Raw genomic sequence first — 23697 nt, 5'->3', positions numbered from 1 at the left:
TATTGAAAAAAATGTTTGTTTATTTTAATAAATGGTTTTGGACAGTTTTTATTTATTGAATTCATTATTCCTGAGTTTGAAGATATGTGAAAGAATCATTCTGTTATAAAAAAAACGCAACACCAAGATTAAGAAGGATAATAGTTTGCATATTCTGTTTAATGGTAGCCAGGCTTGATAGAAACTCCTCTGCGATACAAAGATGAGGCGGTATTGACGTTTTTCTGAGGAGTAAAAACTGAACTCGAAATTTTTAACACAGATCCTCAAGCAATTGCAGTGAGACTGCAAAAAAAAAAATGCGAGGATTTTTTTCAGGTACTTTCTCTCTCTTGTTGCGATGCACACCTGCACGATGCTCACACGTCAAAAGAACTCTTGAGTGTGCCGCCCGAACAAGACAGTCCTCGGGGAGTTGTGATGGCACTCTTTTATGATGGAATTTTACTCTGCTGTGTTTTGTGCTGCATCTTTGTCGCTCATTTTTCGTTGCCTCACTGCTTTTTTTTTTCGCTCCCTCGCAAAGAGGCAACGGCAGGACGCTGCTCTAAAATAGGTCACCGAACTCTGATGATATTGAGGAGTATTATCAAGCCTGGTGGTAGCCTCGAAATTCAACATGTTGAGTGCTCACAAGGTGAAAAACTCATTCACTACTTAAAATCAAGATGGCGTCAAAATGCATGACGGTCGCCAGATTTTTTCACTTAAATTAATGCTCTTAGGGCCCATTTCTTCACCTTCGCTTAAGCCGTAAACCACGTTTACCCATACGATTAAACCAGGTTTAAGGCCTAAGCGGTGGTGAAGAAACCGCTTATTAATCATCACTCGACTCGAAGAAAACACTAACGATTGAAAACTTGTTTCTTTGTTGCACAGAAAATGATGTTTTCGTTGATTGCACTCGCCATATATGTACGTCAAAATCGTAGAACATGATTCAGAATATCGTTCATTTCATGGGCTAAATACCATTGGTCACCTAGTTTTTGTAGCCTATCTTACTCAGTTTTTTTCTGATGCTTCTGATGGTGATTTCGGAATTCTAAACGAGCTAATGAAAAAAAAAAACGGTTTTCTAAAATAATTCAAATGGCGGCCAAATTCAAAATGGGATAGCCCTTGACGCAAAAGAGGCTTTTAACAGGCAGATGAATGGATATACATACATATACACAATTCTCTGAATTGACTAGTTTTTTGAATTGGACTTCTCGTTCTTTTAATAATTACACTGAAAATATATATTGTTTTATATTACGAAATCGTTCGTTTGAACTACGAAATTATTCGTTGTTTTCTGCAACGAAACAATTTCGTAATATGTATGCATCCAGCTTCGTAATATTGTTCAGACTCGAAATCAAAACAAACAATGATTGTTATAATCTACTAAACATTTCGTAATCAAAATTCGTTTGTTTCGTATTCAGAACGAACATTTATACGCGCTTCTTCTTATCTCCCTCGGCTGCGATCGTGTCATGTTGTATTTTACGAAATGTGTCTACGAAACCTTTCGTTGCAGAAAACAACCAATGATTTCGTAGATTAAAGATCAGTTTCGTATTACTAAACAATTCGTAATACGAACAACACGATAACGCACATCTACGAATTGTATATCGTACATCTTACGATTATTTCGTAAAGTCACTGAATCGCGAAATTCTGTCAAGTACAAATAATTCGTACAATGAATGAAAATAGCGTTATAGGTATGTACGAAATCTTGTTTTACGATATGGATTTTGGATAAATTACGAATAGATGTTTTCAGTGTAGGAGAACACGCTGCTTCATTTCCTAACAGCTCAAAACATACATATAGTAGTTATTACTGAAAATTATTTGAAATCTGGATCCAAACTACAAAAAAATAAAATCCAAACTTTTTTGTGTATAGTCTTGATCGACTTGATGGAGCATGTTGTAAAGTTGTTATCATCAATATCGTAAAAAAAAATATACACTTGTAATCTTGATGTCAACATATGTTGCAAACGAATTGCGATATAGGGAATATTCTCGAAATTTTAACAAATTCCATTGTTCAAGCAAGGGCATTACAATACTAAATGTGAAGTAAAATTCGAATCCGTGATTACAGACGGTGATTATAAACTCTTGTTCCGTCGCAAAAAAACCTTGAGGAGAAGGCAATGTCAACGCACTCGTGATCCTGTTTCAAAGTTATATGGCAAAACCAGCAAAAAAAAAAAATACTCAAAGACTCACTAGTCCAATTGAAAATCAAGTCACTCAGGATTTTGAGAGCATACTTATTGAAAAGAACGTTTTCGACAATTATTGGGATACTGATTTGAAACAAGTGAGAACTGTTGTAGAAAAATTCAAAAATTTGAAAGCCCCTGGCAATGATAGAATAGTCTCCGCCCTATTCAAAAAACTTCCAGAGAGTTGATATATTTAACAAATGCTTTCAGTTGGTATATTTTCTTGACAAATTGAAAAATTCCAAGGTTACACCAATTTCAAAACCAGACAACAATCCTGCAGAAGCTTCCAGCTATCGTCCAATTATCCGCTTTCCTCCATCAGTAAACTAGAGGAGGTAATTTTGAACAGATTGATGTTCTACATCAACGAAAATTCAATGTTTGCCACTGAACAGTTCGGATTTCGACATGGACATTCGAACAATCGTTCCAACAAATCTAGAGGCTATTCTAATGGTCTTGTTTTTCAAGACATAGAAAAAGTATTCGAAACTGTTTGGCATGAATGCTTGATTGAAAAAATTAAAAAAACACACACACACACACACACATTGTTAGAACAATGCAAAGTTTTGTACATTTCAGGTTAATTATCAGAACTCCAAGTCAGAAAAACTTCCTGTAGAAGCTGCTGCGAACAATTTAATGTTTAATTGTTAACAAAATTTATAAAATAGCTTAATTTAGTTTATTTAAATTGAAAGTGTTGCCTTACACAGAACAACTAGATGTAAGAAATGAGTGAAACGTGAAATGTTAATGGAAAAACCCATAAATTAAAAGAGTAGATTTAAAATCTATATTTTCGCAAAATATTTACATTTTGTTTTGCCAATTACTGTCTCCAAGTCAATGCAGAGAGCTTAAACTCAACAATAAGGTTATGTATTCCATGCCCAAAAGAGGATGGCGCCCGGACAGCCACAAAAATAAACAAACAAACGGGAAAGGCAAGATCCGAACCCAAAAGTCTCGTCAAGCAGAGATAGGAACGTACATATTGATAAATACCATCAGAAAGTAGCATAAACCATAAAACAATCGAGCGTGGGGAAGTGATTGTTCCAGGCACAGAGAAGGCAACAAAACAACATCAGAAACAGGTCATAAAACGTCCGTCCGTCTGTGCGTTAGGTTCCAAAATTTCCTCATCGTATACAGTCACCCCACGCAGTTGAATCATCCACAATTTATGAATCAGCTGACTTCAAAAGACAAAATTATTATCAAACTTGTCACAAAACATCACAGAATTATTTTTACTGATAAGAAACTATGTGTAAAAATAATTCTGTGATGTTTTGTGACAAGTTTGATAATAATTTTGTCTTTTGAAATCAGCTGATTCATAAATTGTGGGTGATTCAACTGCGTGGGGTCACTGTATCTCTTCTCGTCCGGAGTGTCCGGATTTGTCTAGTTAGTCACGCATAGTTGGAGGAAGAGCCCGAAGATCGGAGGCACGAGACAAAAGACTTATGAAAAATTGCCTGTCGAACCAATTCTTTCTCCCGTGAATAGAAGAAAATGCCAAGAAATATAAACAAACAAGTTTGACCTGACTTTCCTTCCACATTACCTCTTGGCCACGCACTTGCCCAAATGCACATTTATGAGGAAGTAGAAAGGTGCATTTCTCCTGCACCGGTCGGATTTTCGGGATTGAGTTATGTCTAGTCAGCCTAATTTCATTTGTTTTTTGGGCAATATTTATGCTTCACATTTAAATCCGTATCCACCCACACCGTCCGTCTCTTCGGATATCTGGACGACCATAACGGGTGGCACTTGTTTACGCCAGAAGAAACGGAATCACACAATTATTATTCGAGTATCCCGTTTCCTCCGGCGCTAATCGAAACTCACGACGACGACGACGGGATTAGCGCGATTGGAAACAAATGGTCGAACGAGACTGGGAAGCCATCAGCCCCCGTGTGTTTGACTGAAAGCTAATTGATGCTGTGATACATGATCGAATTAGTCAGTTTCGCAAACAACACCGTTTCGTGTGAAGAATTGATTTCTTGCTATTTGCAGCTGTCAAAACGGTTTTAAGCTCAACATGTTTTGCTTGGCTAGGAGGGTGTCGAATTAAATGACTTCAATTTCTTATTGCCTTGGTGCGATTTGTTATCATTAGTATGGTTAGGAATCTGTTTGTTATATCTGTAATCACAGGCATATATTGCGGATTCGTACCCCATATTCTTGAGTTGATTACCAGGGATTGTGCTGTCACAATTGATCTTCTGTTTCTTCTGAATCATCCCTTACGAATGATTTCGAACGATGTGTCTTACAGGGCGTATCAAAAGGCCTACAGATTAGTTTAGGGTTACCATCCGTCCTGATTTAGCAGGACATGTCCTGATTTTGAGATTCTTTTTAGGTGTCCTGATTTATTTTTCGTATTTCATGTTTTGTTCTGCTTTCCGAAAAAAAAAATGGAATGTTAAAGATAATCCTAATTTCGATATGCCACCATTCTATAGCTGTTAGAATGAAAGAGATCTCCGAAGATGGCAAGCATGCATTCTCTCATTTGAATACCATGTTTTTGGATGACACAAGATGTTCACAAATAGCACTGTTTGCAATTTAAATGAAGATAATATTTAAAACAACCATGGCCGAAATTACTAAAACTACGACATCTAACATATTGTACCACAAATCCTTAACGGTCCTTAATGAATGCTTCTCAGAATTGTAATATTTAGCAAGATTTCTTCTGAAACAAATTTTCTTGGTAGGATCCTTTATGAATTTCTGGCGCGATCCTTAGCTAATTATCGCGCGATCCTCATGAATGCTTAACTGAAGTTTCTTTACAAAAATCTTGGGGAGATATTTATCGCCATTTCCTTGCACCTTCAATAAATTTTAGAAAAAAAATTAGGCGAATTTTGAATAAGTTTAATTTTAGATACCTTGAAGTATACTTGGCTTGAAATTTAAAGCGACAGTTTTGCATAGAGAATTTAATATTTTGATAGACTTTTAACAATAACCTTGAGAAAATTATTGTCAGATACACAGCAGAATCATTTTTGATCTTCTGCCGAGTTTATTGCAAGTTCGAAGATTGTTGCGTAGTCGAAAAAACTCGGTGTTTTTGAAAGGCTACTAATGTATAAGAATTTATACTTTTTTTTCGATTATTAAAAATTTCTCGAGACCTTCCGAGAGATGCGATAATTATTTTTAACAGCTAGAATTGATTTCAAGTCACTAATATATTTTTACTTTAAGAAAAGAAAAAAATGTCCCTTTCATTTGATAATAACAACAGAACACATCTCTTCATAGATATTCTCTTTAGTCAACAGTCATCTTAGCCGGGCGACTGTTTTCGACTGCTATTTTCGATTCAGTAGAAATAAGTGATTGTCCTTCATCAAGTTGCATCGTAAACTGTTACCAAAATCGATTGAACTTCGTGTACTAACCAAAAGATAAAATCGACGAAGAGACATCGATCATTGCAGATACGCCTGTATGATACTCAACGCGAGAGATGAAGAATCTCTATCTGACCCTAGCTACATCTTATTTGAAGACTTGAAAGTAACTTCACTGACCTAATGTTTTAGGATACGGTATGGTCAATAAACTAGGAGATCTATACTGAACTGGTTGCGACCGAACTTCATGAAAACTCTTCGTCTATTTATAATCAAAGTGATTGCAACTTTCTACATTTTGGAAGCTTTTATTGAAGCTTGTCCTCCACGGATTGTGAAGACTACAAGAGAAAACCCATGGTGGAATTCCGATCTGACTGAACTTAAGAAAGAAAGTAGAAAAAATTGAAACAGACACGCCGTCCAACTGGATCGAAATTATTAAACCGGGTCTTAAAGCTTACAAGAACCCGAGCAGAAAAATATGACAAACAAATACCATTAAAATGAAATACCAACATACTATGCTCTTTATAAAGAGGGAACAATTGGTGAAATACCAAAAATCAATTTCACAAATTGTTAACACTTGCATACAAACTAATATATTTTAATACTGAGTTCATAACGAACATTATAAAACGGAGCTTACTACATTATTGAGTTTGTATTGAAAAATAAATTATGTTATCAAAGTGTTAGGTATTTAATAACACATCAAGATTTGTAAATTTTGATGGGATCTTTACTTCCAAGTCAAAAACAAACGGAGCACAGTGGGACGAAATCAAAAAAAAAGTGGGACATGTGTAGCGTTGGGCAAATTTGTCCAAAACATCGATGTTACTGAATCGATTCACATTTAACCTGCGAATCGATTCACTGATTAAATCGAATCATTTGAATCGATATTTTTGAATCGATTCGAATCGGATGAAAATTGACATTTATGAAGCTTGGAATGAGACCAAATGCATTAGCATTCAATTTCGACATCTTTCAATCAAAACAGTTTCAAAAATCAATCGAACAGATTTACTACTTCAAGATAAGTTCAAAATATGGTTTCTTTTCCACAAACTCATTCAGAAATATTTAACGATTTCAACAAATTGAATCGAATCAAAAAATCGAATGAAGAGTATCGATTCATCCGATTTTAGGTGCTCCAAACATCGATTCAAAAAATCAATTAATCGGAAAGCAAACATCGATTTTCGGAACATCGATTCAAAATCGCCCAATGCTAGACATGTGTGTTTGTGCTGAAACTATTGGTTTTAGCGTTTCGGCATGTTCTACAAAGTTTCACCATTTATTGAGTACTTAATTTAAACACTGAAAAAAATTTCACTTAAAGTGATATATACTGAGAAAAAAATTAACTTTTTTATTTATTGTCAAAATTGAGAACTGTCTAAGGAAGTATTGTAGGCGACATCATTTCATGAAAGTTTGTCGAAGACGGAAAAGCTCTATCTCCTACACTGACGAAGTTAGGGAGTAAAAATGATGGGTACCCCCTTAAAACTCATATTTTCTCCATAACTTCTAAATTTGAATTTCTACATTTTTACAATGTACTACAATGTTTAAGGTGCTGTAAAAATACACATTTTTGCCAAACACACTAAAGCGCTAGCTCTTCACGTTGAAGATTTACGAACGATTTTCTGATTTTTTCACATCAAATTTAAGTGTGCATATCTTGTAAAGTTGCAAGTAGTAGCCTCCGCGGAGGTATCATATTTCATTCTGATATGTGATTGATTGATTGATTATGGTAACTACGGAATCAATTCAATCAACATTTAGCACTTTTGCTTCTTACAAAATTAAAGGAGCAGAAGAAATTTTACCTTTTTTGCTACAGAAGCGATTTAAATTTATCACATATGTAAACACTACATGTAGACAGGTTTGCTACCGGGTATATTTTCAGATCCTGGCGTATTATTACGGTAAAGTTTATCCTAAAGTGGTAAAGTATGGTAAAGTGTGTCACATGAAGAGGAAAAAAGTTTTAGACCAACACTATTGAAGATTATGAAGATTACAAGACATTTTCATTTCATAGACGTGATGCAAACATGAATTCATTTATATTTATATGTGAAATGATAACGTGGTATGACGCATATCGCACCAACTCTAGACCTTGACTGAGTAAGTCACTATGCATGCCTAATTTTCCAAAAGTTATATAGACTATTTATTTGGAAAGGGCCAAACTTGTTAACCCGTTTTCTTTTTTCAAAACCAAAAATGTAATTAAAGAATGGCAACTCCTACTTCTACAGTGCTGTATGGATGACTTGTTGATAATTATCTCAATTTTGAAGAAAAATACTGAAAAAATGTCATTTGTGCCCTACACTGAAAAAAAGTATTCAAATATAAAATCGATTTAAAAAAATGGACACATATTAATTAAATTAAATGTTGTCTGAAGATTGGTGTTTTTGTTTTGTCCTGAATAAAAGTTTTACCGTGCCATTATGTAATCAAAACTAAACAAGTGAAAGTCTCAATTATCTCAGGATGAAGCTTAAAAACCGAGTCAATTTTGTCTAATCAGTTAACTTCAAATTATCGAGTATTCCATATAAAAATTGTCACATTTTTTGGCCTGCGCTGAAAATAAAAAAAAAATGTTTTCAAGATGTAAAAAAGGTTAAAAAAATGTTATTTTTTTATTTGGATGACTTTATTTCTCAAGATAGGTAATTGTGTTTACTATCAACCGTCCATACAACGTGAAATGAGTACTTTCAGGAAAATTAAGTTTTTCTAGCATAAAGTTTTTCTTGTTTTCAATTATTATTTTTTAGTGTGTTATTTTCAAACAAAACCTAAAAAATCAAAGTCACAATCATCTCAGAATTCTAAGCAGCTCAATGAGCGAGTCAATTTGGTCTAATCAGATAACTTTAAATTATCAATAATGCCATATATAAAGGGCTCATGACGCGTTTCTCGCCACATTGTGTTCAGAGTAGGTAGCACTCTCTTAAAATACAAACCTAGCCACTGTCTAGTAACAAGGGAAAATGTGATAACATGTAAGAGAAGAAAACCATGATTTTTCATATTAATCTGCATTAAAAATGGACATTTTTTTAAATCGACTTCAAATTTTTAAAAATCATCTATTTTTACAGCATAGGCTACAAATGAGAAAATTTTTATATGGAATTTTCAATAATTTAAAGTAAACTGATTAGATAAAATTGACTCGCATATTGAGCTTCATTGATTGCTGAGATAATTGTGATTGTCACTTGTTTAGTTGTTTTAAATGAAACGTTAAAAATTTTATTTTAAGTCAAGAAAAAGTTTTTGTTTCGAACACTTTTTTTTAATTTCTTATACGCGATGTATGGACGTAAAGGTGGTGAATAAACTGGTCATCTGTTAGGCACCCTTTTTATTAACTCGGTGGTTTTTTTCGGGTTTTACCATCATCAGCATTTTCGGCAATGTATATTTAGTCCAGAATGATAAAATATCTCTTTTTTCCCACTCTATCAACAAAGACTTTTCGTGTATCTTTTTCAATTGCATCACTTTCCGGGGAAACGGGTTATGCTGGGAAAAGACTTTGCAAGAAAAAGATCATTCAGGGAACTGGAATTCGGGGAAAAGTAGCGCAAACGTTTTAAGTGATTTAAGTGAAATGGGCTGTATAAAAAGCATTTTAGCTGAATAAGCTGTTATTCACAGTAGAACTATTCCTGAAACTAAAGGGGAATAATCCCAAGTATTATTAGTAAAAAAAAATTGACGAAATATATTGATGAACATGTCATACCATAGCCCTAACTGAAAAGTAATATCTCATGGAAGTTCCACAAACGGTTCAAGCAAAGAAAATCTTTTGTTTTATTAAAACTGTAAAGGTATCAGCAACTATTCTTAATAGTTGCGATCCATGATACCATGGTATTTTAATTTTGAAATAACTTAAAGAGTAGATTCATTCTAAGTATTTGGCGTTAATCTTCTTTTTCTATTTCTTGGCATAACTTCCTCACTGGGACAGAGATTGCTTCTCAGCTTAGTGTTCTCATGAGCACTTCCACAGTTATTAACTGAGAGCTTTCTTTGCCAAAGCTTACATTTTCGCATTCGTATGTCGTGCGGCAAGTTCGATGATACTCTATGCCCAGGGAAGTGAAAGAAAATTTCCATCACGAAAAGATCCTGGACCGAACGGGAATCGAACCCAGACACCTCCGCATGGCTTTGCTTTGTAGCCGCGAGCTCTAAGTACTCGTCTAAGGCAGGCCCCTTTGTGTTTATATTCGGTATCAATAAATTTAGTTAGTAACGGTTACCCCGTATTCGGATAAATTAATCTAACTGCTACGTCTATTTGTCTGCAACATCACCGCACAGCAGGTGGACCAACCATTCTCACCTTCATCTAGAAAGCAAAAAAAAAAAAACTCATCTCTGTCACCTTGTCCCACGAGTGTCACTCACTTTGCTGACGACTTCATAAATTGTCGGCTCGTCTTTTGCATTTGAACTGCGCCACCGCTCCGCCTTCGTTGAGAGATGGAAGCGGGGTCACCTTCCGAGGTCACTCGTTTATTACTTCGGGCCCGAGCCTGAGAGACCCACCAAAGTTGGTCTTCTGGGTTCCAACAGTTGTCAACCGACTGACTGGCTGCTGTCAGGGGGAAGTAAATTAAAGGAACAACCAAAAAAAGCGGTACAATTTATGGACGTGAGATGCTCGCCGGTAATGGAAGGCTGCCACTCTTAGTCAACCGTGGCGCGAAGTGCATTCAAATTCAAAGACAAGCTCCGTTTTTTTTTTTCTAAAGGAAATGTGTTTTTCCAATCTTGTGGGAACCCAACTGACAACAATCAAAACAAACAAGGTTCGGATAAATAATGGAACCAAATGGGCCATGCATCGAAAGTGAGGCAAAACAACACTGCTCTATTTATAGAGTCAATTAGATAGTCGTTTTTCGGGCATTAAATCTTGGTTCCGCATGTATTATGATGAGATTCTCCGGAGCGCACTATGGGATTATTTCAGAAAAAAAGCGATCAAAACTTATAAGAAGTCTAAGATGACATTTTGGTGCATTAGTGTCTTCAGAGGATGTGTTCAGAATGAGGTACGGTCATTAGGCCGAATTACGTTAAGCTGAAGTTTGTTAGGCTGAAAGGGTTATCAAGACAAAGTAACTTAGGCCGAATGGCCTATTGACTTGATGGTCCATTTGGCTTAACGCGTTTCCGCCTAATGAACCAGCACCGTTTAGAATGATCTTCTTTGTACAAAGTTTTGGGAAAAAAATCATTTCATGCTAGTTGTGGAATATCAAATTTCAAGCAATTTTGTGAAAGATACTGATATGTTTTCACTTCAATATCTATTGTAATATTTGAAAGTAGGGGGATAGTTAAAGAAAAATCAATACAAATACAAGCGAAATTCAAAGTGCAGAAGAGACCAATCCTTTAAAAAATGCTTTGACATACTTTTATTTTGCTCGGAAGTAACTTGTGGCTTAATCTTGATATTAATTGGTGCACTACCATCTACCTTAGGCATTGATTCAAGACGTAGCAATAAATAAATAAATAAATAAATAAAGATGTATAAGGTAGATGGTCGCCTTTTTTTTTTTTGAAATATTCCCATTGTGCGACCGATGCAGCCGGGAAGAATTATGAGCGTGAACTATTAACCGCTAAATGGTTGGCTGTTTTTTGGGCATTTCGGAGTGCGGTTAAATCGAGTAAAAGTGCGTCTGCACTTTGCGCCACTTTTGTGGTTATACAGTACGGGAACGTGAGGAGAACATGGGAGATAAATTTTAAAATTGCCGTCATCAAATTTCAGCCGCCTGTCGGTTCGACGGTCGGTCGGTTTCGGTTATGGAACAACATCCATCAGGTCCCATCAACCATTCAGATTTCTGCTGCCATTCGGGAGGAAAACAAAATGTCAAAAAAGCACCGACGCGTGTTCCGTGAGTCAACATGTGTTGATGAGTGACGTTTGCGTAAACACAACAACTATACGTAGTTTTTTTTTACTAGGCCCAACTGTGGTAAATAGCTTTGGATTGGATGTCAAACTAATTTAGATTCGATTTCCAATATGGAGCATAGGAATTTCTAATGTGCCAAGAAATGGACTATTTATTTGAAATGTAGTGAATCCAACGAAAACAGAAAAAAAGCCGATGGAGCAACCCATGTGTGTGCACATTCGACCTCGAACGTCGTCTTGTGTGGGCGCTTCGACAGAGAACCAGGTGCGAACAATCGAATCCGTGAAGATGTCAGAATGATCATAACACTCAATAGTTGATGGATTTTGGCGTTGAAAATTGCTGGCTGTTAATTTATGCCACTTCGAAGACTTGCGCATAGTTTCGTTATCCGAAAACATTACGATGCTTAGGTTCGAGTTTGTTATCATAGTACAGTATTAGAATCTCGTCCAGGCTCTTCGATTCAAATGAGAAAGCAAAGGGTACCGCCAATCGTGGTCAGTATTTCCGAATTGGGTGGATGCATCTGATAAAGGAACTGAATCCTGTGGAATCATTCACAAATACCTTACGCTATAAAAGTCTACTAAAATAAAATAAAAAAACTCACATAATTTTTTTTAGAAGTAGGAGGAGGGGTCCAAAGTTGACAGCTTTGGCTCTACGTAATATTTGAAAGATCCCAATCTAAATCCAGTGATCTTCATAAGTGGAACAACCATTACAACGAGCTATTACACCACTCCGGTACCGGAAGACCACCAACCTCTGGCAGTTTTAGTTTCGCTAAATCAACCCACGAAGGTAAGGTAACCTGCCAGGGTTGCTAATTTTTGGCAGACGTTAATGACTCAGCCGGACTACGCTCGGGCAGGTAACGTTTTGGGGAAATCCATCATTTTCTAGTTTTGACCCATGTGCGGGCGTGGGTGAGCAAACTGTCGTACGGGAAGTTATAGCTAGGGTAAGAGCACCGGTTTTGACCAGCCTAAAAAAACATTCGAAAAAATATATATGGCAAGTCCTAAATGTACTGAAAAAACTTGCAATAAAGATCATATACCGTTGTATGGAAAATATCGGAACTGAGCAGACAACATTTTTGGCCATGACAATCGCGTTGGTTAATATAGGCCACCACAACCAATTTCAGCTCCATTGTTAACATCGGTTTCTAAAATGGCCAACCACATTGATTTCTTACGAAGGTAGCCAAATATGTGGTACTCTACGGAATCTAGATGTATGGCAGTTAGAATTTTGAAGGTTATCAATTATTTCTAAAATATTTTTATCAAATTCGGACGACTTAATGAATGTTACCGTATTATGTTGATGATTGCTGCTGAATCGCTTTGTAAAACATTGTTCAATCCACTATGGCTACGATTGGCGCTATGGCCAAAAACCGGCGCTTCTACCCTATACCACCGTTTTGGGTTGATCGTAAAGCAATTGTGTGACAACCAACCGGCCGATTCCACGAACTGGGAGGGATCGCATTATTGTACAATCTGCTGTCGTTTGTAATCTGGTGACCGGTTTGCTAATTACGGTACCAATCCGGTGGGACCTTAGGGAGGTATGATTGGGGGAAAACGATATGAAATGCACCATTGGGTGAAACGGTTGATTTGCAGTTTCTACACAGTGTTATTGATAGTATTTTCGCAGTTATTGAACGAATGTTTGGAGCTGTCCCAGTATTTACGGTTGGGTAAACCGATGACTTGCTGATAGGTATGAATATCGCTTAATATATTAACGAATCCTATAAGTCATTAGCAACCAAGTGTGTACCGTTTTTATTCATATTAAGGACACTTAAGGCCTCAGTGAACCTCGTCAAAGAGCATGTAAAATAAATCATTCTGTATGATTCCTCATCATTCGTTACCAAGCTTTAATAACAATTAACTTTTGACTGAGATTTCACTTACGCAACTTGAACAAATTTGAATAAATCGAAATGTGTGGCATTTTCATGATTCTTGTTCCGGACAAACCCTCAATTTTGGCTCATATTCCAGATATGGGAAGATTCAAATATGACGTCCATCGTTTTACGGGATTTCTAGACCAACCCCCCCTCCCCTTTCTGCCACGCTTTTTCCATTACCTAATACACGTACTGTCACATTTTCATTGACCCCCCCCCTCCCCTAAATGATGGACGTTATTTTTGAATGAATCCTATTGTGCTCTGTAGGGAAAATCCACCCACGGAATGCGCTTGTCTGAAAATGTCGATATACCGTCGTAGTGATAGTAAAAATCACCAAATATTTCGGCTTTAGCAAATTTGGAATACTCGCGTCTGAAGAATGGAAAAATCCAAGCCTACTTGAATTTTGACGATGCGTTTGAATTGCGCGTATATTATCTGCGCGTTACCACCGCCGCTGGATGTACATTAAAATGAACGCAGCAATAGTTTGATTCGAATACAGGTCAGCTCATGAAAATCATAATTAGAAGAATAAAATCATTGCTTTAACTCACCTATAGCTATTAAAGAGACATCTATGGTAGTTCTTTATTAAAACGGGTAATCAAATTTTGAATTTTTGGCCGTCAAACACTGGAAAATTTCATGTGAAATGTTTCCCATATAAAGTAGAGTGCCCGGAATTTGAAGCTAAAAATTATATTGATTTGATAGGTACAAAAGCTAAAATATTTGGAAATGCCATTTAAAATGTACTCCTGAAATAACATTGATATATTATATTTAGCTTTTGTAAGATCTGAACAATATCTGCGAGCTAATAATTAGTTCTGCGAAAATTCAAATTTTCCTACGGTTCAGAAGGACTAGGATCCAATTTTTTTTTTAAAGACACTACACACGTTAATGCTTCCAGTGGGCTATTTGCCCTTTGAAGGAAGCACCACACTAGACAACGGACTAGCACAAATTTTGAAACTATCTTCAGATTTTTTAGCTCTTATGTCAATTAAGTCAATATCACATTTTGATTGTCAGAACTTCGCTTATACTCGGGTTTTCACTGCGCAAACGAATGAATTTACACTTTATTTAACTATGCTATAATGGAGAGAAAACCCTCCTCTATCTCCGAGTGTTTATAGTTTTTATTTTGGTTTATTAATTTGCTTAAAGCTGCCCACTCGGTAAGAAATAAAACCCTATGCTATTTTTTACGCATTATGGCCTCACTGAGAAAAGACCTGAATCTCCATTTAGTGTTGTATGAGCACTTCCTCAGTTATCAATTGAGAGATTGCTTGGCAATATTGCATGTTTTCAGTTGGTACATGAAATTTCAAGATCAACAGTTTTAGACCCAACTCTAAAGCTATAACCACTTTCGACCCATAAACCCCCCCCCCCCCCATTTTCACGCTTTTTATTTGAGTCCTCTAAAAAATTTAAGGCTCTTCACGCTATACCTGCCCCCTCCCTCTCCTTGTAGCGTAACATAATTTGTGTACAACCCCTTACGTGTAAAGTAAATTTATTTCCATAATTCGATATCTATTTCATAATGCATCTTTTTAGGGGAAATTTGGAATACTTCTTATTTGGAAGCGAATAAGACTTGCATGTTGTCATGAAAGTTGACAAACATGAAAATAAAAATATTGATTCACAGTAAAAACACACAATAATTCTAATTCAGCAAAAAATAATATGATCATTCTAATATTTTGAAAAACAGTTTTGTTTTACAAAATACTATCATCAAAATATGACTGCTTTTCTACAGAATTGAGCTTAAAGTATTGGAAATGCAGATGACCTACAAATTGTTCCTGTAATTTGAGGTATTTGTGTCAGTACGTTCAATTACTTGACAATTCTGCCAATCGATGGTCCCTTAAATACCGAATTATGGAGAGTTAACTGTACCAAAAAGTATTTTTGAGAATATGTGCATTAGAAATTAAATAAAAGTTATGAATAAAACAGTTACAGTTTTATAAATATCTTGATAAATTCGTAATATCTGGGTCAGAATACACCTATTTTTTTATTTGATTCGATTTTTTGTTTTAAGAATAGCGAGAATGGAGCGTCAAACAAACGTGACTGTGCAAAGCAGTGGCTCCCTACATGTCTATTGATTATTTTTTTATCTATTTTTTGCAATTGGTTAAGTTAGAGTACACCAAATTACATTTTTCATATTTTGAGAAAAATAGGCTTAAAGGCTAACACATTGTAACTTTTTAAACACTGGTAAAAAGCCGTCGGTTTCATTAGAATGACAAACCTTCTGTAGCTCTCCAATAATTCTAGATTACCTAAATTTTAATAAAAGCTTAATTTCTTCTTCTTCTTTCTGGCGTTACGTCCCCACTGGGACAGAGCCTGCTTCTCAGATTAGTGTTCTTATGAGCACTTCCACAGTTATTAACTGAGAGCTTACTATGCCAATGACAATTTTTGCATGCGTATATCGTGTGGCAGGTACGAAGATACTCTATGCCCTGGGAGGTCGAGAAAATTTCCAACCCGAAAAGTTCCTCGACCGGTGGGATTCGAACCCACGACCCTCAGCTTGGTCTTGCTGAATAGCTGCGCGTTTACCGCTACGGCTATCTGGGCCCCAAAAGCTTCATTTATATTTATGGTTTAAAATCTTGAGGTGTCGGTTTCTAAAATAATTGCATTTCATAACTTACGAGTTTTTTTATGACAAAAGTAGTAAGTAATTTAAAACATTTTATATCGCTATTTGTTGCGCTCTTCGTGAAATTAGTGTGCTTGCAGTTTCACACTACAATAATTGCAGTTTTTTTTTCCCAAATTCTAAAGTGCCGATGATCAAATTGCAAGCGTATCAGGTTTTGATATCGTTCGATAGCATCTCCCTACACCCAGAAACTATGCATATATTGCCAACATAATCATAAAATATGCCCGATTTTCAAAATTGCCAATAATCACTTTTTTCCAAATCGGATCGGATATCTCTCCATCAATTGGGCCTACAATCGGAAAATATCACAAACTGTCATTGGGCTGAAAACCGAATATGGGCCAAGCATTCAAACTCACCATTTTACCACATTTTTAGCAGTTTTCAGAATAAGCTCGGTTATTAACGTTAAGTAACGAATTTCCTCAGAACCAATGATCTGAGGATTTGCCCTTTTGAATTGTTACGCGAGATTTATCTTGTAAACGACGAAATCAAGATCAACATTTGTCTAAAAATGTTCAATTTTTCGAGATTTAAAATTTGTAAGTATTTTTTGACTAGTTCGTTGTATTGGGGCTCAATCATGATTAACGCTTTACGGGGCCGAAATGCATTTTATGCATTGTTCACAATTTATTCACTCTATCAGCACTCTTAAAAATAATGAAAATTACTCTGGACGTAATTCTGGTTATGACTGAATAACACATGATGTAAGTGATGGAACGACACAAAAACGTGTCTTTGAAGATGTATTGAACAAAAAATGTAATTTTACATGTTAAAGGACACGAAAACTATGGAACTGTGATCGACAATTCCCGAATCAGACACTAACGTATTTGAAATTGGACACAAATTTACGTCATTCGGCTCGCTTCTTTTATGTGCATCCCAAAAGACGTAAATCACATTATTTTTTGGTACTGTGAGTATCAAAATTAGTACGGCATGGAGCCAGGGTATTCGTGGCAAATCGAGGTTAATTGTCACAATTTTTGGAAGAAAGGACATGGTATGAATTTAAATTTTTAAATAAATAAAAAGCAAGATTTATGTTTTGTGAAAATCAACTCACGGGTACAAAAAAAAAATCAAGTCCGTTTTAAGTCAAAAATGTGTCAACTCAAATTCGGTGCACTGATTGCAAAGCGCTATAGGGGGAGGAATTAGATATTTTTAAAAATATTGTGGGACTGTGACGAACTACTTTTAACGTTTTCAATAACCTGACTTTTGTTCTTTAAACATCAATGCATTGTAATCTAAGAATATGCTTCAGCATAATTGAAGCATGAGTTAATGTTACTCACGCCTAATATCTTACTTTTAACTAAGCATCATACAAACTCTGTCATAGAGTTTGCTTGCTGTTAAATTCTCACAAAAAAAAAAAAAAATCTCCAAAACCAGCCGCTCAGTAAAGTGACCAGCAATATTTGAACTTTTTCCATTTTTTTAAAGTTATGTAAGTGGTTGAATTTTCTTTTCAAAGGGCGAAATATTTTGTTTCGCTATTTTTGATCGGTTTTCACGGATACTCAAAACTAAATAGAGCAATGTATACACTTTTTATCTATTTTTGAGATTAATATTGCTCATTAAACGGAACAAAACTAAACGGAATGTAAATTAAGTTCGTCACAGCTCTGCACTGTGAAATTGACCTTAGAGTTTATGTAATATCCAAGTAGAATTTATCAATCTACATATTGCACGAATTTAAAATGTAGAGAACTGATGTAATGGTGATGATTCTAAACAGTATTTCCAGAAAACCTCTTTTTTGCCATATATGGTCAAAAATATGATGCATTGGAGATTTTACTTCTCATTTTTTACGAGACGAATATTAGCTTGGTATAGGTTACATACACCAACTCCAAAAAACAAACTCGTGATAGAATTTTTAGCAGAACTCCTGTTCATGAAGAAGTTATATGTCATAATTCATATATTTTACAGTAAAGGAACAAAACGAATCAATTGAAGCATTTTCAACAAATCTGTGGCATGAATCAAGGGGAAAAGTTTGATTATAGACAACATTGTTGCGTGTTTCTTAAAAAAAAAATGCGAATGAAATTCATTTCATTCTAAAAAAACCTGTCGGAATACAAAATTCCAAACAAACTAAAAATAGAAACTCATGCTAAGTTTGTGGCAGAATTTCTGTAAAATGTTAATGGGTTACATTTTCCACATAAACAGTACCTCCGGCACACTATTGATTTTTGACGAACTCAAGACAAACCAAATTGATGAATCTTGTGCATATGTAATTAGAAAATTATTCCATGCGTACTTAAAATATCATTTCAACTGAGCTTTTCAATAAATTATACAATTATTGAAAATAATATCACTCAATGACGGGGGTGACCCATTTCGCATAAAGACGTTTCGCATACGGATGTTTGGCATAATGGATGTTTCGCATTTTAAAGAAGGCATATAATTCTCTTTATGCCAAACGTCCATTATGCGAAACGTCCACCCATAAATTATGCGAAACGGCTTCATACAAAACGTCCTTTTCCCCTCACTGACGACAAGTAACCTTTCATTTTATCAGTTCTACGACCCTGAAATGACTAATTTTTCTTAGATTATAAAGCAAACAATGAACGATTGAAATGATCCGTTTAAATTTGTTGCTGAAATGTATGAACAGTTGATTTTGACGTCAGGGAATCGCTACTGATAGCATTCATCATAGAAAAATGTTTTCTACAGAAATAGATGAGCAATGTCATGGAAAACACAGCATCAAGTGTTAATCAATGGAAAAATGTATAGCTTATTTATTTGAATTGATGGCGTAATTTCTGAAATCATCCGCAGAAAAAAATAAGTAATCTTTTTTGAGGTGCTGGACGAGTTCCTGGCATTTTTTTGGGACTTATTCTTAACCATTTCTGGCTTATCCTCCATAAGAGTTTTGATGAAATTTTTTCAAAAGTTTACTGCAGAAAGTTCACTAGTATTTTTTCAGCAAATCTGTCAGATATTTGTCTCGGTTTCCACCAAAATTTATTCAAATATTTCGGTCAGAAAATTCAGCTCAAAGTCGTGTCCTTAGTTTTGTTAATCTTGTCAAAAACTTCAGCCAGAATTAGTTTTACATTTTCCTTTGGAAATGTCTACAAAAAATTCACCTGATTTTTTCCAGAAAGTTAGCCAGGAATCCCTATCTGTTTTGACACTTTGATTTTCAAATAACACTTTTTTGACTTTATAATAACTATTAACTGTTGTTGTTGTAATTGGGACTTTAGTGACAACTTTTTTTTAGAAAATTGTGGCTCTAGTTAGTTTTTGTTGCAGTGATTTTTAAGTTACCAGGTCGAAAAAAGTGATCAAGTCACTAAAAAGTCACTCACTACAAGCCCTGCAATTGTCAAAGTTACGTAATATTTATGACATTTGACAGTATTGGCAACAAATGCAATAAATTCATTTTTTCTGGAAGTTTTTCATATTCACTTAAATTTGCCGTTGATTGCACATGCTTTGAGCTGCACACAAACAGTACATATGAACTCAATTGTTATGTTTGAAATAAATATTTGAACTCAAAATTTGTCTTAAATTTTATTTCGGTCGAGATGTAATTCACTATGATAACACTCACTGATCTAGTTATATTGAATTTTTTGTGTATATATTCGTGATTTTAATTTTGGCCAATAGGTAGGACATAACAAGCATATTGGGAAAATTTTTATATCTTTCCAAATATTTTTGTATTATTGAAAAAAAAAAATATAACCGAGAAATGTTCAAGTCTCTTTCAATCTGCAATTCAAAAATTTGTATATATTAGATTTTTCCACAAGCAATTTATCCTAGAAAAAGGGCATTAAATTAGCTCTAAAACTGCATTTGTTCCCATTAGTTACACGGAAAATAAAATAAGTTACAGAAAAAAAAATATTCATATTTCGAAGAGGAGTGAAGAACAAGCCAGATGAGTTAAAATTCACATAAAAAAGGTCAAAAAAAAATATTTACAACATTACTGAAATAAACAAATTTTCACTACTGTCAAAACTTGGTAACAAGAAGGGACATTAAGAAAAAAAAAAAAGAAAAAATAGGGATGTCCAAAAAAATAAAAACCAAAATTCACTGATTTGCTATTTAAAATAAATTATTGATTTTAGATAGTGAAAAAAAATATTGAGATCAGAAATAAAAATTTGTGTATGAAATGAAACCTTTTGAATTTTTGTTATTCGATTTCTCTAAAATTTTGAGAGGTGAGTGTATATTAGGGCGATTCAAAATTCAAAAAGTTGGAAAATGCTATCTCCCATATCTTTTTTAGCATCCTTATCATAAAAATAGTGTTCTGTGAAATTTTCAGATTACTCGGTGGTGCTTTAAAGTAGGTTCATATGGAGTTCTTTTTGGAAAACGTTCCATACACGTTAGTACTGTAATGTAGGAACAATCTTATCATCTGTTAACGAAAACTGATTCTTCAAACCATAATAAAAAAAAAAGCTGCTGAAGGGAGAAATTCAGTCCGACGGAAGGGGGAAGGAATATCATGAATTTGACCTGTTAACTTCTGCAAAATAGTCAAACAAAATTAGCTCATCAAGGATTTGTTCCTTCAGTAACATTCTTCATCAAAGGATGAATAATGACTTTTTACTATGAAATGATAAGTTTCTACCTACATTACAGTACTAACGTGTTTGGAACATTTTACAACATTTCTCCGTAGTAATTTCCATATAAACCTACATTGTCTTTAGGCCACCTTTCATATTTTCATGGTGATGATGGTATAGAAGATATGGGAGATTGGATTTTCGAATATTTTTGAATTTTAAACCACCCTGTGTATATATCTCTATAACCTCAAAAAAGTTACAACAAATTCAGCAAGTTTTATTTTTTAGAATTGTATATTCTCAATTGAATCGACCATTTGAAGGTTCTTGGACTAAATATCGGAAAATAACCCATTAAATCCTAAGATAAAAAACATTAAGTTTTCAACATTAAGGTGAAGATGAATCGAAGCCAAAACTCAAATTTTCAAGAGCACGGATCTGGAGAACCGAATACCCGTTTGAGCTGAAAACTTAACCGATTGGTCAGCGAGCGACCAATCCATCAAGTTGTCAGCTTAATCGGATATTTGGTTCACCAGATCGGTGCCCTTAAAAATTTGATGCATGGCTTTGATTAATCTTCACCTTAACGGTTGAACACACCTACACAAAAATCTGAAGACAATATGGAATATTAGTTTCTAGAAAAAAAAGTGCATAATTTTGCTACTCTGTATCGGTTTATCGTCATCTTCTAATTACAGACCCAAAGCCATTGCCCGTGTGTGTTTTACAGACTGAATGAATTGTCGTTTTCACCGACGGCTTTCTGCTATGTCATTTAAGTGATACGCAAATAACTTTGAATGGCACTAGTTTAATCAAGATTAATTATTGGGAAAATTTCGAGCAATTTGTTCCAATGTCTGGATGACTAGAAATTAGTAGTTTTGCTGCAAGGTAGGTTGCAACTTGCAAGTTCTTCGTTTTTTTTTATCATGCGAATACGTTGAGTATATTACGATAAATATTTTTCTTATATTTGTCGTTCAACTTGTGTTTTAAGGCCTTTTGATGCTTTTGAGCGTAAAACCCAGGTGATTTAATTACATCGACAATTATCTATACATAAGATCACTCACAAGGCCCAACATTTTTTTTTCGTGAAAACTTACTTGGAAGAATGCTCGGTGCATGACACGTTCCGCCGCCGTTGTTGTCCAGCGTGTCGAGGTGATGGTTCATCACCAGCGACGGCTGCACCAAACCTCCCCGGTGGTTCTGCAGGGGGTTCAACTGGTGAGCCAATGGGCCACCGATCTCTGCCATTACCATATAGGATGATTTTTGTATGGGGTTGTGGGTGGGACAGTGATTGGTGTTGGCTTAAACTTTTTTTCCACGCTTTTCTTTCGGTGTATCTCAACTATTCACGGTATTTTCTTGATTTCGAGTTTCACGATTATATCTTCACTGGGAACTGATGCACTTCCGTCGCATATCCGTTGAACTTCTTCGAGCAGTTGATGGAGACTGCTGGCTTCCAACGGAAGTTGAACTTTGAAGAAATTTATCCAAGATTTTCGAATTTCGTTGACGGAATAAAATGTTAGTGTTCTGCACAGTTTATATGTCACTAGGACGTCTTCGAAAAGTCGACGACAAGTCAATGTATTAATTTTACGATCACTATCCACTAGACTAATTAAGGCACACGCACTTGCTGATGATAGCTTGTAGCCAACTTGAAACTGATTGATTTTTTATTTTATTGCCACCCGAATTGATGAACTATTTGTTGAACTAACTTATTTCCGCCTTGATTCACGCGCCCGATAGCGGCCCTCGTTTGATGAGGATGTTGGGTGTGATTTACGATGGGTTGAATTTGAAGATCACTGAATTTTTAATTGCTAGCCGTATAATTCATAGATATTTTTTTTGGTTTTTCTTTTCCATTGGGAGGGAGATCCATAAGCACAAGATTTTCTTTCTCGGATAGCTGCTTTCCACCTCTGTTAGCCTAGCGGTGATTGTGTGCGGACTTTTGATCCGCTATCTCACTCGTCTCAAGTTGTATCACTTCTCCCTCATTCCTAAGTCATCAATCGATTGATAAATAATAAACAGAAGTGGCATTGACCAATTTGGGGGTTTTTCTTTCTTGAGCAACAGTCGTCGAGCGTTCCGTTACGATTGGCCAAGGTCAACAGCGAGACCCATTGCATCGAATCTGCATTCCTAAGCAATTTTGCAAAAACCGCGCGAGAGGATAAGCTAGGATCCACGTGGATTACGTACGCGTGCACCTTTAAGAAATCGATCTCGCAAAAGACGTTCCACACGCAAATCCCAACGGGTGTGGAAAGGACCTCAGCTATCTGAAGCGCAATCCGTCCACACGTACTCGAATCACTCACGACTACACACGGAGACTACAGCCGACAACAATCGGTCAAATACAGTACACAACATACCCCGCGAATGGTTGGCACTGAACTAAATCAACTCCAGCAACGAGAGGTGTCACAATTTTCAATTCCTACACGAAATATCACCAACACTGCTCCAAGGGTTTTTCCAGCACTGGTATGCGTCGTGAGGTGGAAAACATGAAAGACGGAAAGCCGCTACAAAGCACTCACACCATTCCACCTCAAGCACCACTACCACCGCAATTCGATGGGGTGGCGAGCGCAACACACCAACACCCCCAAAAACCTACGCTCACACAATTCTTGAGAAAAGCTGAGAGAATACGGAGCGCGAAAGAGAGAGAACAAAAG

At 35.6% G+C, this 23697-nt stretch overlaps 1 protein-coding gene across 1 annotated transcript in view; it reads right to left on the bottom strand.

Moving 5' to 3' along the window:
* The window catches only part of LOC5570925 (insulin gene enhancer protein isl-1), a 192439-nt gene extending 169023 nt beyond the window's left edge, over positions 1-23416 (bottom strand). Inside the window, exon 1 of the mRNA XM_001653355.2 lies at positions 22087-23416. Within this exon, the coding sequence (XP_001653405.2) occupies positions 22087-22246 (160 nt within the window). The 5' untranslated portion in view covers positions 22247-23416. The remainder of the gene's footprint in view (positions 1-22086) is intronic.
* Between the last annotated feature and the right edge of the window lie 281 nt (positions 23417-23697).

This window comes from Aedes aegypti, chromosome 2 (assembly GCF_002204515.2).
Source record: "Aedes aegypti strain LVP_AGWG chromosome 2, AaegL5.0 Primary Assembly, whole genome shotgun sequence".
Classification (NCBI taxonomy): domain Eukaryota; kingdom Metazoa; phylum Arthropoda; class Insecta; order Diptera; family Culicidae; genus Aedes; species Aedes aegypti.
The sequence above is the reverse complement of the archived record's forward strand: the minus strand, read 5'-3'. Positions and strand labels throughout refer to the sequence as shown.